General features: G+C 35.2%; 1 protein-coding gene across 1 annotated transcript; it reads left to right on the top strand.

The window, feature by feature from the left end:
* Positions 1–2,353: 2,353 nt before the first annotated feature.
* On the top strand, positions 2,354–4,493 carry LOC140884697 (uncharacterized). The gene is made up of 3 exons (XM_073291537.1): positions 2,354–2,567; positions 2,668–3,311; positions 4,071–4,493. Exons 1-3 carry the CDS (start codon positions 2,417–2,419, stop codon positions 4,269–4,271), a joined length of 996 nt encoding a protein of 331 aa, XP_073147638.1. The 5' UTR covers positions 2,354–2,416; the 3' UTR covers positions 4,272–4,493.
* The last annotated feature ends 15,155 nt before the right edge of the window (positions 4,494–19,648 follow it).

Genomic DNA, 19,648 nt, shown 5'->3' with positions numbered 1-19,648 from the left:
TTTGGTCCACTATATTGAGCGTCAAACGGAAGGGATAACTCAATCACCTAGCCGTCAAACGTTAGGGACAACTCGATCACCTAAACTCCTCAATATACGTCCAAACGTCCTATCATTATATCTGGGCAACTCAGCCCTCAAAACTCGAAAGAAAGTTGGCCCAATATGAATGCAACAAACTCAAACGCATCAAGTCAAGACCAACAATACGAACTAAATCAAGTAAGTAATCATATAAGCACCTATTAACAATAGAAGCACAAAGTATGTGGTTTTAGAAAGGAATACTCAATAAATTCATATTGAGTGTGCAAGCCCTTTCTTTAGAGGTTGTCTTATACCTTTCAATCTTGGTTTCAAGTTCTTCAACTCTTCAAAATCTGCACACACAACACAACATGTCTCTTGTCACAAAAATCTGCTCAAGACTCAATTCTTTCTCCAAGGCTAGAAGTCACAAACCTTGATCAAACTTCTATCGATTCGAAGCTGAACTTTCCGAGCTCAATGTCCCTTGTTTTCAATCTGAAAACACATCATATATATACAAGAACATCAGCAAAAAACTCCTCAATGTCCAGCTCAATCAAAGATATCACAAATCAAATCAATTTTTGACTCAACAGCATTAACGATAAAATTCGGCAATCGTAACTCATTATATCCATTATATCAATCCTATAAACTTCATATAGACCTCAAACCAATAGGATATATCATACACCAACATATTCATTTGGTAAAACTTTCGAATAAGCTGTTGAAAATCTGTAGCAATTGCAAATGACAACTGTTCTTCGGTTCAACTTCGATATCGTAAAATATATATCAATCTTCCTCTCTTAGCCAACAAATATCAGTATTTAACCATCATAAACCAGCATAGTAGAAGCCTACAAATCTCGAGTATAAACTGGAAAATCATAGCACAATCAATAGTTGTCCGTTCTTCGATTCAATTGCGATATAACGATACGCATAAAGAACATATATTCATGCTCATATCTGGTTGCTGCCAATATTCAGAATTTCAAATTCATCTAAATCAAGATAATACTTACATCAATTGATAGCCCTTCTCGCAAGGAGTCCGGAACTATTTTCGAAATTGAATTCGGACAAACGGATCACAAGAAATCAAGGATTGAAGATGATAAAATATCTTGAGCTTTCCTTTCCTTTCTCTCTCGGTTTTGGTTTCTAAAATTCTGAACATGTACATGTATTTACACGTTCCTATTCATAATAAAGACATGTGTCCATGCACTTTTCCCATATTTGCACTTTGGCCCCTCAAGTCTTCATTAATTGCAAATCGGTCTTCGGAAAATCTTTTTAATTCAATTTCAATCCTAAATAATTTAAGAATATTAGAATTTAATTCAAAACTCTAAAATTCTCAAATTAAATCTACTTGGATTAAAATTAATTAATTTTCGGATTAAATCAATTAATTCCGGGCCTTACAGTGATTGTTACAATTAGATATCAAGACATTCAGATTTTGGTGTTAGATGAGTTACTAGCTAGTTATCCACAACTGCGATGAGTTTAATTTTAAAATATTTGATGTGTGAATCATTAATATAATCCTTTGTATCAAATATCAATGACACCAATCACGGCAAAAGAGTTCTCATTCATTCCATAAGACGGTTAATTAGATCCTACTTTTAGGGTATTGTCTAAATCATGAATATAACGATCTATATTTTAACACATAAGCATAATTAATGTTGGGGTTAATGAGATCATATCATATAGTTAATACTTAAATCATTCATCCAAGGGTCCACACTTCACATCTCAATACATATGCATAATTAATATTATAGGGTTGAAAATAATACTTTTAAGGTAGGTTGAACTAAACTTTAATGTTGGAGAGCTAACGTGACAAATTATTAAACTATTAGATCGACAATTAGAATAATACTCATAAAATAGATGACAAAATATAACAATTTATATTTAATAATAACAATAATATTCCACAGGGACGCATCCACGTTAGTTTAATAATTAAAAACTATATTAGTTTTTCATCATGAATATCATCCTACGAGTGCAATATTATCTTTGTTTTTTTAGATCGATGAAATATATCGTCATCTGTTTTCGATACTACTAAGTAAATATGTAAATTAACACAAAAATTATCCTAATTGATCATAAAACAATCTAAACATGTTGTTCGAGCAATATAATTTTCAATGTACGATAATTTTTGATAAAACGAGAAACGTTCGAAAAGATCATGCACATTTATGCCATATAAAATTAGTTAACCTTTACAAGTGTGAGCTCTCAAAGATAGTTTATAGTAATAGCTTTGCGCCTATTTCATCTCATATTAAAAAAAAAAAGCGAAGGGCCGAGAAAGCCGACAGCATAATTACATGAGTCAAAATTTCAGATGATCCACGTCTCCCATCGTTACACATACTCCTTCCGTATAGCTCCACGTGCAACGCTATGCTTTTCGTTGCTTCGCTCTTTATTTGGATCTCCTAACACCCTTGACTTTGCTTCAGTACTTGGATCTTTCAGTACCAGCTGCAATCTGCGTAAGATTTATGATGATGTTCTTCAAGAAAACGAGCATTTTTATCAGTTCTTTACCGTGAATCTAACAAGTCTGCTTCACTTTTTGTGTTTCTTGAATAGGTTCATTACCCAACTACGCTCAAGTGTTTGAAAAAATGTCAGGCGTGTCAATGGGCGTGCCGCCTCAATCTGATCACCTCGATGAGACGTGGACCGACCCGACGAAACCAACCGCCCAGCGCCAGCCGCAGCACGCGGCGGCGTTAGGGAACGTGATGGGATCCCTTCGAGTGATCGAATTGCAATTAGTAGCATTCATCATGGTCTTTTCTGTTAGCGGGCTAGTTCCCCTCACTGACCTTGTTTTCCCCGCATTGATCTCCGCGTACATCCTCGGGATTTCGCGGTTCGTCTTCCCCACGCTCGGCCATTCGACGAAATCCCCTGAGCTGTTTCAGGGGAGCAGGCTGTTCAGGTTGTACGTGATTCTTGGCACTATTGTGGGGCTGTTCTTGCCTTTGGCGTATGTTTTGGGCGGATTCGCGAGAGGGGACGATCACGCTGTGCGGTCAGCTACTCCGCATCTGTTCTTGCTTTCGTTTCAGATACTTACAGAGAATATGATAAGCGGGCTGTCTCTGTTTTCGCCGCCCGTGCGAGCCCTGGTGCCGATGCTTTACACGGCGAGGAGGCTCGTTGTGATCCTCGACTGGGTCAGCGATGTGTGGATCAACAAAACCTTGCCGGCAAATGCCCAATTCAAGGTGATTGAATGAAAGCTCATTTGAATTTCGACTTATTATCATCGTCATGTTTTATATAATATTCATACATTTAAGCACATATTACTACTGAGATGCTAGAATAAGTTGGTACCTTCTTAGACGTTCCTTCTTAGAAGCTCTCCTGAACTTTGACGATATGATAAAAGAGGCTGATGAATTATAAGACGAGTAATAAGATAGAATAATCATTCATGAACTGGTAGTAGGATAAATGCATTATAACATTTCGATTTAGCACTAGATTACTAGATGAATTATAGGGCGAAGAATAAGATAGAATAATCAATCACTTAACTGAAAGTAGGATGAACATGTATCGGAAGCAAATCTTCATCTAATAGTTTGTATGTATCAATCCTTAGAATCATATATTTATAGGAGCTTTCCCAATTTTGGCATGAACCTACGTTTAGGAGTCGAGGACTTCTGAAACTTCTCAGCTTCCCTTTCACAAAATTTCAAAATTTTGTAAAGAAAAAGCTGAAAAGTGCTTTTTAGAAGCTCTCCCAAACACTACCTAAGTTCCCAACCTAATCTCCTTAGACTTTAGAGAAGGTCATGAATTCAAAAGGATGAAATGAGGCCGAGAACCGGAAATCTCATAACGACCACAACTTGAATGTTTAATAACTTTAATTAACTTGATCACGACCTAAATATTTGACCAACTCGTCTATATATGGTGTGAGTTGATATGTAATTGGCTTATGCATTTTGACGTGTTTACGCTGTCTTCAGGATGTTGCTTGGTTTTGGTTCGGGAGAGTGTTGTCAGTGGGCAACATGGGGTATTTTTCAATGAACTTGCTATGCTTTCTGATTCCGGTGTTTCTTCCAAGGGCGTTTGAGAAGTATTTCAAGGAGAGGGACGAATTACACGCGAAGATGGGCGAAGACAAGCGCTATTCTCGGCAATCAGATGGCAAGAAGGCTGAGTAGAATCATGCATTTTAGTTTCAGCATCTTGGTGACTTTGATGAGTTTGTTTTTTGAAGCTTTGCATGATTAAAAACTTGTTGGTGAGTTCCCTTTGAACTCCTCTTGGTGCAACTAAAAAGTAATGGATTGCAATTCCCGGCTACTTGATTGGCATGCTTTGTTACCATCAATTTTACGTATATATTGCAAATAAACTAGTTTTTTTTTTCGTTTAGTAATCTTTTTCTGGAAAAAGAAATTGTGGAAAATGTTTTTTAGTCTTTAAGTTTGTTTCTTCGTCATTTTAGTGTTTTATTTTGTTAAATTTCAATTTTAGTTAGTCATCATTTTCGTTATTTTTCCATTGTAGTCTTTTTTGAGATATCGTGTCGATGAGATGATGACGTATGTAGAGTTACACCGATAATTTCGATTAAAAGAAATAAATACCAGATTAAAATTGAAATAGGTGGTCAAAATCCCAAAGGTGCATTGCAATTTCTCGAAGATAGTAGTGAAATCATGAGTATTGTTTGTCCGTATGTATCGAGCCAAAAATCACTTTTCTATTTAATTCCGGCTGTTTTTATTTAAAATTTCCTTGAAGATCCAAAGTTTTGTATGTGTTTGAATGAGATCTTTGAATTAGAGGAAATATTTGAAATTCTTTAATTTCAATTGATTTAGAAGAAAAATTTTGAAATCAAAATCTGAAATGGTAATCGATCGAACATTTTAAACACGAACACAATACATCAAGTTGTGGCAATTTACTATTCGCCCAAAGTTTATAATATTTCAAATCGAAATACATCAAGTTGTGGCAATCTACTATTCGCCCAAAATTTATAATATTTCAAATCGAAATTCATACCTTCAAATTTACGAAAAATTGACTGTGAGCAGTGAACACAAAGATTGACAAATTTCTTCAGTCAACGCAGATCTACAAAAAAACCCAAGCCGATGGATTACTCGTTTTTTTATTGAGGGAGAAGACTGGGGAGAATCAAGAAGAACAAGGGAGGGAAAGTACCGTTAGTTCTTACTCCGAACGTTATTTTAAGCTTTCTGTGTCTTTTTTTATTTTAAAAATAATAATAGAAGGTATTGTGGGGTTTTCAAGCAAATTGAAGGTAGTTTGGTAAATTGATCACAAAAAGGGAGCTTAAACAATGTACATACAATTGTCAGGGAATTGAAACATAAAAAGCCTTACACGGGGACTGAAGAACAAATTATGTTTTTTGTTGTGATTTATCTAGACTTTGCCCTATTTTTTTGGATGTGTGATTTTTTCCTCTATCAATTTATCTCGTAAGCGGGGCCAGCATGTTATCGTTAGAAACTTATAATTTTTCTAGAGAATCCCAAAAATTCGATTAGGGGTCAATCAAATTTGAATTTGTTAATTTGGAATTTATGGTCAATGATCATATATATAAAGGACAACCTATCTAACATTTCTATATAAATTGGCTAAAATTTGATGAGCTAGTTAAGATATTATTTTTGGTTAAACTCTTCACAAATTATCGATGATATGGTTTGATTGATATTAAAGTCTATTAAAAAAAAATTCGCATGTATAAAATCGCATGAGTATCTGGTGTAACATAGACTGACACTGAAAAAATCGGTGTATTACTCATTAATGTTCGAATTCTCCAATAATTGCAGCAAGAGTCAAATTTATGTAATTGTGTTTTACTTGGAACACATAAACTGCGTGTGAAACTTTGATTTATTTTGGGTTGACTCAAATATTTTTAAATTTCCTTACTTGGAGTTGGGAAACCTACACATTTAATAAGAAAAGTGATTGAAACTGCCAAATGTACCGACATTTTTTTTCCTTTCCATTTTAAGTAAATTTTGATGGGTGAAATGATTATTTTTAGTTTCAAGTAACACTGATTTTATATATATCAGAAACACTGATTTCAAATATATTTGAAATCTGTGCATTTCATCCGAAAATCAACTATTAAAACATGTAATGTAAAAAATCAATGAAGTGACAAAAAAAATTATAAAAAGAAAAAAAAGGGGACAAATCAACCGTTTTGATAGATAATTGTTTTACTAACTAGCTAACCAGACGCGAACTTTTTCAGACGGATTTTTTTTCATGGCATAGTTTTGGTTATCAATAAAAAATAATTAAATCGATAAAAAAAAAAGGGATGAAACCAAAATTCACTTAAAATTAAATTTAACAAACATTCAAACTCATATACTTTAGAATGATACAACTAGACACCCTGTCCATTTTTAGCCACAAGTTTTAGTTATATTCTTTTTCTCTCCCACTTTTGGCCCCCATTTATTTTAATAAAATAAAATAATGTCTTGATAATGGAGTTTTTTTTTTTAATACATTTAACTTGACTTTGCCTCGATTTGTTACAAATTTTTCGATTAGTCTACGGGCCATAAAAGGAAGGGAAGTAGACTACTTTAACTGGTATTTCACTTTGATTCTTTTCCTTTGACTATCCCATGTGGTGGGCCGGTGGCTCGCGATTTTTCGACCCAAATATACAAATTTATTTAGTTTTTCAAGTAAATTAAAAATTCGTTGAAAAATAACATTTTTTAAAAATAAAAATCATATATTATCTTTATTTATTTCGTTAAAAAATAGTTCAATGTGTTCTAAAACTTAATTAATGAGGATATCTTAGTAAAAGAAATATTATTCATACGGATAATCGAACTTCCGATGATTTATCACTATTCAATGATTCAATGGCGGATCCACGTTGAAGGTCACCCGGGCTTTTAGCCCAGGTGGCCCGAATTTTTTTTAATTTTGTATATAAAAATTTTGAATAATTTTGGTTTAATTTGATGTTAGCTCGGATAGCTCAATTCAAAATATTAAAAAAATACTAGAGTTTATAATTTTAGCTCGAATAGATTAAAAATCCTGAATTCGCATTGCACGTTCACTTATCCATCGACTCGATCGACCATTCAATGACTATATTACACACATATTATATGTACATATCGTCATGACTCATGAGATACTAAATAATTATTGTATTTTTAATCTAAAAAAAAATGTATTGTTTTTTTTTTCCTATTTATATTATTGTGATGTGTATACATAGTTTGTGCTAGACCAGAGGTGTGGTGGGGGCTAAGGCTGGTGGGTGGAAGCGAAGCTACTATTCTCTAACTCAATAATGGGGGTGGCCCATGTTTTCTTTGACTCGAATCATAAATTGACTCTAATTCGATATTTTGATATGAGTTAATTGTGAATAAATTCCTAAACTCAAACCTAACTTTTTTTTATAAATTTCTATAATAAAAATTCTTTCTTAAAACTCCCTAGGACCACCAAAATTGGTCAAATCCAATGTTTAATTCTTGTACCCAATTTATGCATTTATGTACTCCATTTATGCAATGTTTGTGCTAAATTATGGTACTTGAATCATCCGCAAAAATGGTATCAGAGCTTTAGGTTAAATATTCAGACTTAATATTATTCGTTAACTCATACTTTTCTTTGTTGAGGAGAAGATTTTTTACAAAAGATGACTGACCGGCTAAATCGGTTTGATAAAAATCTACTGGCAAGCGCACCAGGTCAAGTAATAGTAAAGTGGACTGAGAGTCCAAGTATCGATCCCACAGGGACTGTTGTCAATTCTCAAGATTTAATTATTTTACTTAATCTAGACAAAATAATAGAAAATATTTTGAATTAAATAAAATAAGAATATAAAATAAAAACTGCTTAAGAAATACGAATAAAAATAACTAAAGATAAAAATAATTAAAATAAAGACAACCAAGACACACGTAGGTACCGAACAAATCACGTAACATGTAGTCGATTCAGGACTCAGATTTAATCTTAATTCACGGGAATTCTCCTAATTTGTTCAAAGGTCTATTTCTAGAACAATCAAACCTATTCAAATATTGATGAACTAATCTTTCGTAATTCTAATCAAATTTGAATGCATTAAATATTTGTAAAAATTCAGTTTACACCTAAACCGCACACTGAAACCGAATTCTATTTCTAGTCGGTTTTACAATATGTTAATTATCAGAGTGATCAAAATCAAAACTTCCTCTGTCGATTTGGAATTGATTAATATGCGAGCAAATAGTTGATCAGACTATTCACAAGACAACTATAAATCTGACAATCAATAAAATAAAATCAACTCTAAAAAATTCCAAACAAACATCCAAGTTTTCTACATAAATTTGTTCGGCCCAATCACGCCATCTTGGTTGAAAATAAACTACTCAATAATTAAAAATAATAATTCAAAAATAAAAATAAAAAGAAGAAAAGAAAGAAGAAATCTTCTCTCCCAAGCCTTGTAGCCGCCTCCTTTGTGTTGTGCGCTCTCTGGAACTTCGAAACCCTAAAAAATATGTTATATCTTCTATATATATGGTCCGGAACGCCTACCAGTTAATTTCCTCTCAAAATAAGGATTTTTCGGAACACATATGACCCCCGAACACGCGCGCGCGCAGCACATAAAAACAGAGGCCTGTACGTCGGACTCGCGCGCGCGTGCGCAGTACAAAAAATCTGCGCCGAGCGACAATTTTCAAAAATTCATATCTCGAGATCTAGCCGTCGGATTGAGTTGAAATTTGGACAGCAGCTTCAAAACATCTTTAAATTTAATCTGAACGGTAAGGATTGGATTTCAATGTCTCTAAAATTAAATATGAATTTTCGATCAAGACTGCTCCGTAATTCACTCTTCAAAAATCCATTTTCCTACAAAATTAACCCAAGGAGTGAAATACACACACATGCACTAAAACACATAAAAACACATAAAAATAATATGAATGCACACAAAATAGAAATAAAAATAACATGAAATAATGCATACAAAATGCACTTATCAACACCCCCATACTTAAACCTTGCTCGCCCTCGAGCAAGACATGCAAAAACAAAATGCAAACAAAAACATAAGTAAGGACGATTCATAAATGTGCAAAGACTCCGAGAAGTTCAATCACAAAATAAAAAACACAGACATACTCTCAAATTTTCATAATACACCTTCGGTTTAACGTGAACATGTGTGTGTGAAATGTATTCCAGTTTCATACAACTTAGACCGAATTCATCTCAAAACTGCTTAGCGACCTATGACAAATTAGTGCAAGTTTCACTCTTCAAGTGCTCATTCCTTCCAACGACCTCTAGACTAAACCCACCTCCCTTGAGATAATGAATTACATACCTCCGAATTTTTCACCCGATATTGCATTAGCCCCAATAATTACCCGCTGACTTAGCTATAACTGGCTAGGATACGAAAAATCATTCTATTTTTTCTTTCTAATCCCCTTGTCTATAGCCCGGATGGAGCATCAATCCCATTGAATCCGCATACTTAGCCTTAAATTTAATTTTTTTTTTTTTGGATTTTAATCCTTTCAAGGCCCGGATGGAATTGTATATAAATTTTTTCTAGGTGCGCCCAAGATCATAAATGTAAACTAGAGCCTCATCAAAATTCATAGAACACAATCAAGATCCACAAACCACCTATTGCCGTGCAATGGTCAAACAGTAGAAACTTCATCAAATCTTTCGCTACAATTCACTGGTCTAACATTACTGCTTAAAAATATTCACGGTTTAACCTACAGTTTCTCATGTCCAGTCAAGAGCAAATTTTTTTCAAAAATCCATTTTTTTCAAATAAACTTCATCATCATTGGCTATTATGATTCATCCTACTCATAACAATGCAAACAACAACAAAAATAAACTGTATGCAAAGAAATACGAAACACGACAGATGCAACACATACACATAGACAATGCAATACTTGTCTACCCCCCATACTTATCCAAAGCATTGTCTTCAATGCTTCAGAACAATGAACAGAATGCATAACAAACCCACAAATGCAAAGACAAACAAAAACACAATGAGAACAAAAATAACACTCCCCTGGTTTTTGATGCATCCTCTTTCTTCTTGATAGTATCAGCTGGGACAGAAGCAACAAACTGTGTATATCGGCAGGCTCGGCAAACTGGAATGGGAAAGAAGCAAAAATCAAACAAAAACAAAAACCAAAAATAAAATAAAAAGCAAAAAGAAAGAACACTGGGTTGCCTCCCAGTCAACGCTAAATTTATAGTCTAATGCCCGACTATGCAGAAGCAACCATCAAAGAGCGGTTGCCGCCCATAGTAAGAATCATACAACTCTACGTATGGGTCTTGATTTCCTTCGCCCTCAAGCTTGGCGTGATATATGCATGGGAAGCTCGTCGGTCCAATAACACTCAGTCGGAACTGATCAGTTTGGAAGGAGACTCCGAATCTAGGCTGAAGATCATAGAGGATGGAATACTGTGGGATTGGCGTCAATGGCAAGAAAGTATCTTCTAACGGTATACATGGAACGACCACTGACGAGGTAAAATCTCTCTCCTTGAATGGTTCTTCCTCCTCCACTATCATGTTTGGCTCATCCTCACAAGAAGATTCCTCAAAAATGATTTCTTCATGCTCTGGCTCAGTTACTTCACTCAATTGGCAGATATCCAAAATTGGTTCTCTAATAAGCGCAATCTGTTCATCCAAAAGACTTATGCGGCTTTCTAAAAATTGATTTGTCTCTGTCTGTTGCCGCAAAAAATTCTCCAACTGAGCCACATAATCTTCGGAACGACCTATAAACTTTTCTTGATGCTCTGGTGGTTGGTTCGCAAAATTTTTAGAGTTGATATCTGGAGGATATTGGTGACTCCAACCCTGCAGTGAAGGATCACAATGCCAATGGTAGTCAAAATCTGCCATATCGTTCAACAAGTACATCGCACTGTCTTCATCTCTTCTAAACAATTGACTGCCAGTGGCCAGAGCTCCAGAATCTACCCAACTTCTTGTAATCTCATCCAAACCACCATAAAAAATTTTAGTGAGGGTGTAAGTAGAAAACTGATGGCATTGAAATCTGTTCATCGAATCATTGAATCTCCCCCAAGCAACATAGAAAGGCTCCAAGTATTGTTGGCCAAATCTTGTGAACACCTGTCGATGGTCCATCTCCAAGTACCTCACAAGCAAAAGAGAATAAAATTAAAATTAAAATAAATAATTAAACAAATGCAAGAAAAAGAAAAAAAAATCTAGTCTCAAGCAAATAATCTATCCTAATATTAACTAAACAGTCCCCGGCAACGGCGCCAAAAACTTGGCCGGCTAAATCGGTTTGATAAAAATCTACTGGCAAGCGCACCAGGTCAAGTAATAGTAAAGTGGACTGAGAGTCCAAGTATCGATCCCACAGGGACTGTTGTCAATTCTCAAGATTTAATTATTTTACTTAATCTAGACAAAATAATAGAAAATATTTTGAATTAAATAAAATAAGAATATAAAATAAAAACTGCTTAAGAAATACGAATAAAAATAACTAAAGATAAAAATAATTAAAATAAAGACAACCAAGACACACGTAGGTACCGAACAAATCACGTAACATGTAGTCGATTCAGGACTCAGATTTAATCTTAATTCACGGGAATTCTCCTAATTTGTTCATAGGTCTATTTCTAGAACAATCAAACCTATTCAAATATTGATGAACTAATCTTTCGTAATTCTAATCAAATTTGAATGCATTAAATATTTGTAAAAATTCAGTTTACACCTAAACCGCACACTGAAACCGAATTCTATTTCTAGTCGGTTTTACAATTTGTTAATTATCAGAGTGATCAAAATCAAAACCTCCTCTGTGGATTTGGAATTGATTAACATGCGAGCAAACAGTTGATCAGACTATTCACAAGACAACTATAAATCTGACAATCAATAAAATAAAATCAACTCTAAAAAATCCCAAACAAACATCCAAGTTTTCTACATAAATTTGTTCGGCCCAATCACGCCATCTTGGTTGAAAATAAACTACTCAATAATTAAAAATAATAATTCAAAAATAAAAATAAAAAGAAGAAAAGAAAGAAGAAATCTTCTCTTCCAAGCCTTGTAGCCGCCTCCTTTGTGTTGTGCGCTCTCTGAAACTTCGAAACCCTCAAAAATATGTTATATCTTCTATATATATGGTCCGGAACGCCTACCAGTTAATTTCCTCTCAAAATAAGGATTTTTCGAAACACATATGACCCCCGAACACGCGCGCGTGCGCAGCATAGGCCTCGCGCGCGCGCAGCACATAAAAACAGAGGCCTGTACGTCGGACTCGCGCGCGCGCGAGCTTGATTCTCGCGCGCGCGCAGTACAAAAAATCTGCGCCGAGCGATAATTTTCAAAAATTCATATCTCAAGATCTAGCCGTCAGATTGAGTTGAAATTTAGACAGCAGCTTCAAAACATCTTTAAATTTAATCTGAACAGTCGAGATTGGATTTCAATGTTTCTAGAATTAAATATGAATTTTGGATCAAGGCTGCTCCGTAATTCACTCTTCAAAAATCCATTTTCCTACAAAATCGACCCAAGGAGTGAAATACACACACATGCACTAAAACACATAAAAACACATAAAAATAATATGAATGCAAAAATAGACATAAAAATAATATGAAATAATGCATACAAAATGCACTTATCAATGACTTCAAACGAAGGTTTGAATCAAGAGGATTTTATTTATATGAAATCCTATAAACAAGTTAATCTGTTCACAATAGATTACTTACGACAGAAAGATGATTTCTAACTCTCAATTTTTAGAAATTACCCCAGATTCCTCTAAACTCTCCGGAGATTTTAGAGAAATTCAAAAGACGATACAGTATTAGATCAATCAGCTGTATGAAAAACCTCGGCAGATTGAAGGAATCCTTAAGAAACAAGAAGAAATTCTTGTAACCCTAAAGGATCTTCAAACTAAAATCACAAATCTAGAACAAACTTCAGGTTCTAGAAAAGGAAATACAGGAGGAAGGTTACCACTCTCGTTTGGTACCGAACCGTTGTTACATCAGAAAGGTAAAACCAAAATAGTTCAAAAAACTTTAACTGATGATGAAAGGATGATTAATCTTATAAAAGCAGTATCAGAGAAAAACACTATCTGATGACTACTTTAGAGAGATTAAATCTCGAGGATCTACAAGATCTCGCGGATTCCTTTGCGAATCTCAAAGTAGTAGATCTAAAAATGAACTCCCCTGAGGGTGAACAACCCATAGGGAATCCCCCAAGATATGCGGTTAAAACAGAAGAACCACATAGTGAGTTTCAGGTTGGAGAAAATTCACATCCAGCAGGAACCAGATCAAGAAGGAGTAAAATCCCACTCCATCAAACTCCTTACAGAAAAACTGTTTTAGATCCAATACATCCTTACGGGGTTATGTTAAACCTTGATGTTTTGGACTTCAAAAACAGAGAAGATCTTATAGATGATTGGACGTCAGCTATGAGAATTGCAGCAGGGACATTAGATCTCAATAAAGAAGGATTCATTAAACTTCTAGAAATGAGTCTAATGTGATCTGTCAAGATTGCTTGGGAGATGACTATGCCAGATACGAAGGAATCAATCTTTGCAGGAGAATCCCTCAGAGAAATTGGAGAAAGAATGGCCACCCTATTTAAAGCACAATTCATAGGGGTAGACTATTTCAACAATCAAGATACAGAGAAAAAGAGAAGATATACTCAAGCTCTGTATAGTCTCGAATTACATGATATCTGTTTAGTTGATGAATACATTATGTTATTCACTAAATACAGATGGAATTCAGGAGTCGAGGAAAATGTAGCTATTCAGCTATTTTTCGCAAAAATGCCAAGTCTCTGGAGAGAAATGCTGATTAAAGAATACGTTCCAGGTCATCTTGACACTTTGGCAAGACGCGCGTCCTTTTTGAAAGAAAAATTGGCAGAATGGTGTCATATGGCAGCATTACAGAAGAACTACAAGAAAATAAGGGGTATAAATAAACGTACACCTTTATGTTGTAAAGATAATGATCTTCCAACGATCATTGGAAACAGATCACAGGGATTTAAAAGGAAGAAATTCAGAAGTAATCCCTACAATAAAAGAATGAGAAGTTCTTGGAAACCAAGAACATTTTGGTCCAAACAAAAGGCCAGATCTTATAGGTCAGGAAGAAGAAGTGGACCTACAAGAACATCCCCAGTAACAAGCTCATCACAAAGCAAGGGAAGAACACCATCAAGAAGAACTTTCAGAAGAACTCATACAAGAGCAAGTGAAAGTTTCAAGGATTGCAACTGCTGGACATGTAGAGCAAGAGGACATATATCTACAAATTGTCCAGAAAACGAGAAAAAAAGAGTTAAACTCTTTGAAGCAACACCTGATATGGATGATGCGGTCTTCATTCAAGATCTTGTCCAAGTATATCAATTTGAGGATATCCCCTCAGATGAAAGCATATACGAAGAAGAGATATTGTTTAGTCAAGAAGATTTTGAGGATGGATCAGAATCAGAATCAGAATCAGAATAGAGAAGAAGTGTTTCGGCATGAAACACATGAAAGTTTGGCTGGATTCTTTAGCCAAACCACGATATCTCCTAATATGGTCCAAAGGATTATGAGAGAAAATCCAACGTTACAAAAGTACCAGGGATTTTCGGCAGGACAAGTAGAAAGAGTCTTAGGCAACCTAGGGCTTAGACAAAGAAGACATAATTTGATTTACAAAGTATCCAGAAGGAAAATGGCAATCCTCATGGAGTTAACAAGTAATCAAATAGAGATGCAGTTAATTCCTTTTGAAGAAATAAGAGAGGAATTGCAAAAGTTGAAAGGTGAGGTAGCAAGGACGATGTCTTGGATTCATATTGGAGCAATCCAAATAATGATCAAGGCAAATTTTAAAGAAGGAATAGATTTACCCATAGATATCGTAGTATGCGATAAAAGAATGGGGAATATTCAAGATGCTGTCCTGGGTACTATATCAGGAAATCTTTGTGCAGGAGAAATTGTAGAAGTTATCTATCCAAGAATAGCCTACAATTTAGCTGACAGGGACTTTAGTCGAGCCTTGACGTTGCATCAAAGCTTCAAGGAAAAGAGACTAATGAAGGAAGGTAATAGACCATATTCTATTACATATCAAATTTCATATGCTCTTTCTAATACTCATCATTCTGAATTATTTATTAGAAATGAGTTCATTGAAATTCTAGAGATCTTTGGGAAAGTTGCTCATGCAATATACCCAGAAAGAATCGAGTTTTCTTTAATTCAGGAAACAGACATTCAAATTCAAGACAGACCGGTTCTATACAGAGATCTTAAAATAGAACCTCGAAGGTTATCTTTTCAAGGAAACCGAATGACAAGTAGGAGATGAGACAAATATCCTATTCAAGAAATTCCACCAGAAGAAAAAGAGTTTATATAATAGGAAAACTTAGATCTCCAGAAGGATGGAAAGAAGTGAAAATAGTATTCGATATTGCAAGTCATCGGAACCAGTTCCCTTGTAACTCGATTTACTATTTGGAACAACATGAAAAAGGAACTTACCAAGGATTGATAAATATTGAAGAATTGGAAGTTCAAATATGTGGAATTCCAGGAAAAGAAGTGGATCAGCTCATTCTTGGCCTAGAGTTTTTGGAGGACCATAAACCATGGAAACGCCTTTAAAAAAGAATAGAGTTCATGGCAAAAGAAAAGACTTGGAGGATTCAATAAGAATTCTACGAAATGGAAAACCAAGAGAACTGGATAAGGGAAAATCCCTTAATCAGATTCGAGAACTCTGTTTAAAAACAGAGGAAGAAGCAGCTGTTGAAATTAGTAAGTCATGAACATGATTTACTAGATCGCATTGAAGAGGTAGAAAGGAGTAACCATACTCTACCTTCTGAAGCCTTAGGAAGACTAAAGGTGAATAGTCTTAATCGGATTACTGAGTTACAACACAGTCTGTTAAAAATGGCAGGACCATTTAGTAATCCCTTTAAAAAATGACAACAAGTCCTTCTCCATATACATTCTGATAGGGATGTTGTATGAACAATATAAGGCTGAATACTTTGCAGCTTATATTGATTCGGGAGCAAGAATTTGTACAGCAAAAAGAGGAGTCTTCCCTGAAAAATGTGAAGAAAATTTGCCGAAAATTTCTGGACGAGATTTCTCTCGAAGAATTTTAATTCTTTGCAAAAGAATAAAACAAGCAGAGATCCTTATAGGAGGAGCAGGTCAGACACCTTCGTACAAGGTAAAGACACCACCAATCTATTTCCATGATATAGGAGCTGATATCCTGTTAGGAAATAACTTCTTACAAATGTTTAAGAAGTACACACAAGACAATGAGTCAAGAAGACTTATGTTCACTACAATTTGTGATCATAAAATTATCGTTCAAAGACTCAAAGTTGCTTTTTATCGACAATTGCCGATAATATTTCGCAGCCAGCGTGGTGATAAGGGACAACTTTTTCACCCAAAAATGAAAGATCCAAGAAGGTTTGGAGAAACCATATTGAAAATAACAACAGAACAAGAACTCCAAACAGAGTATATGGAGCTTCTCAAGGTAATTCTAAATCATAGAGATATAGAGTTAGAAAATAAGGTATCCCTTGAAGATGTCAAAAAGAGGCTCAAAGAAAGTTATAATGAGCATCCTTTGGCATGGTGGGATAGAAATCAACTCAAAGCCAGTCTTACTCTAAAGGAAGGCAAAGAGTATGAATTCGTCAGATATAAGCCTATCCCGATGAACATAACAGATCAAAGAGATATGAGAATGATTATCAAGGAATATTTGGACCTTGGTCTAATCAAAGAAGGAGTTTCACCATATAGTAGCCCAGGTTTTCTGGTCAGAAATCATGGTGAAATAAAAAGAGGGAAACCCAGGTTAGTTATTAACTACCAAGGTATTAATAAAATCCTAGAGTTTGACGGGTACTTCATGCCTAGTAGAGAACATCTAATTAGCTGTGTACGAAATGCTAGAGTGTTCTCAAAATTTGATTGTAAGTCTGGATTCTACCAGATAAGAATGGAAGAAGGCAGTAAGAAATTCACAGCCTTCTATACTCCACAAGGACACTATATTTGGGAAGTTATGCCTATGGGATTGGCCAATGCACCCCAAATATTTCAAAGAAAGATGGATAATTTTTTTAAAGATTACTTCAACTTTATGTTTGTTTATATTGATGATATTCTTATAGCATCAAAAAACATAGACGAACATGTTAAACACTTAGAGATTTTTTCTAAGATTTGTAAACAAGAAGGATTGGTTTTATCTAAAAAGAAAGCAGTCATAGCAACAAGGAAAATTGAATTCCTTGGTATTGACATTGATGAAACTGGAATAATTCTACAACCCCATATTGTGGAAAAGGTAAAGAATTTTCCAGATAAACTCAAAGATGTAAAGCAACTCCAGAGTTTTCTAGGAGTAATTAATTTTGCAGGGATGTTCATAAACAACCTAGAAATGTACAGAAAGGTGTTCAGTCCTTTGTTAAAAAAGGATTCCAGATTTATATGGACCGATGACCATACTAAAGGGGTAAACCAATTAAAGAAGATATGTAAGAATCTCCCAAAAATGGCTATACCCATAGATGAAGATGATCTAGTATTATTCACAGATGCCAGTGACGAATGGTGGGCTGCAGTCCTTACAACGATCACCCCGGATGGAGAAATACCATGCAGATACTGTAGCGGTCTTTTTTCAGAATCTGAGGCCATCAGATGGCATATCAACGAGAAGGAATTCTATGCAGTTAAAAGGGCTTTTGAAAAATGGCCATTATTTTTACTTGCTAAAAAATTCACGCTGAAGATTGATAACACCCAGGTAAAAGCTTTCTTAAAAAATAAGATTGAATCCAAACCTGAGAAAGCTAGGTTATTAAGATGGCAAGCATTATGTCAAAATTATATTTTTGATATTGTTATTATTAAATCTCATGAAAATATTCTTGCATATTTTTTAACAAGAGATGGAAGACAGTGACGTGGATTCCATCATGAAAATGCAGAGGCATCTCATGGAACACCTTGTGTTGCTTCAAACCGAGTTCAACCAGTTAGTCATTAATGCTGAAATGGCTGGCAGGTTACAACAAGCCGATCGGATCAAAGTATCTAATCGTATTACTGGATGTATGCAAGCTCAAACTCAACTATGGGCTGCTATTCAAGGGCCAATTGTTAAGGCTATAGAGAAACCATTGGTTTCTCATAAACATGATATGTTAAAACCATTGGTTTTACAAGAAGAAAAATTACAGCCACTGGTTGTAGAACAAAAGGTTGAGGATTCCAAAATCCAAGAAACAAGTGCTAATCTATCATCAGCTTTTGATGAATTGGATGAAGCAACAATTGATGAGAAAAACTCATCAAGTCAACCCTTCGCCTCTGGGGTAAAAGAGGAAGAGATCAATCTTAGGCCCAACACTGACAAGGGTAAATCTAAGATTGATACTAATCCAGCTATTATTTCTCCATTCCAGGTTTATCAACAAAGGTGGGAGAAATTAAAGACAAGGAGTGAAATCAATCTGAACACTTGCAGGGTTGATGTTGCAGGAATATATCCAAGGGTTTGGCTAAAAAACAATGTCAATCCTAAGGATGTAAAGCTCTGGTATGAATTTGGGGCTTTGGCCTCAGTTTATACAACGTCGCCAAGCTTCTCGGAGATATCACAGTTACCAAAATGGATCCAGAAAGCAGTTCAAGAAACATGGGCAAATAATGATCATTTGTCCAGAGGAGATGTGCTAGAATTATATTTCTTCAGTGCAGCTCCAGAACCAACAGGGAAAGGATCACACGAACCCTTTCATTTCATCAAGCTAAGGAGACCTGATTTGACGAGCCATAAATTTATCAAGGATCCTAAAGCTGAAGAAATACCCTTGGTGTCCACTTTTGGAGAAAATAAAATCTCAACTAGAAGGGCATGGGGTATTTGGGTCTGTCTCACCGAGATGGACAAAGTCAAATTTTCGTTCAAATTCTACAAAAATTCTGTGAATGAATCGTTCCTGTTAAACACAATGACAGGAAAAACTACGGCTTTCGCAGAAGAACTCTTCGAAAAGAAGAGAAACTTTTTGTGGAACAACAAGCTGCCGGGGGAGTAAAGAAACTCGTCGAAAATTTTGTAACATGGCTCACATAGGAAGATGGTCAAAAGTTATCTGCCCAGAATGTCCTGATCGGAAGGAGCCAGAGTTCGGAAAAACATTCAGACCCCGAACGGATCGAAAAGATTTTTCCGAGACAAGCAAAGGTGGACAGGGACCACCAAAGATGCGTTTTTTCAGGGGACCACTGCAAAAGCAGAAGATGCCCCGACAAGAATAAAGAAGACATGTGAGGAGTATAGAGCCAAAAGAAAAAGGACGACATGTGACTCCT

This window comes from Henckelia pumila, chromosome 2, assembly GCF_033568475.1.
Source record: "Henckelia pumila isolate YLH828 chromosome 2, ASM3356847v2, whole genome shotgun sequence".
NCBI classification, from domain to species: Eukaryota; Viridiplantae; Streptophyta; class Magnoliopsida; order Lamiales; family Gesneriaceae; genus Henckelia; species Henckelia pumila.
This window is presented reverse-complemented; position numbering and strand designations above follow the sequence as displayed.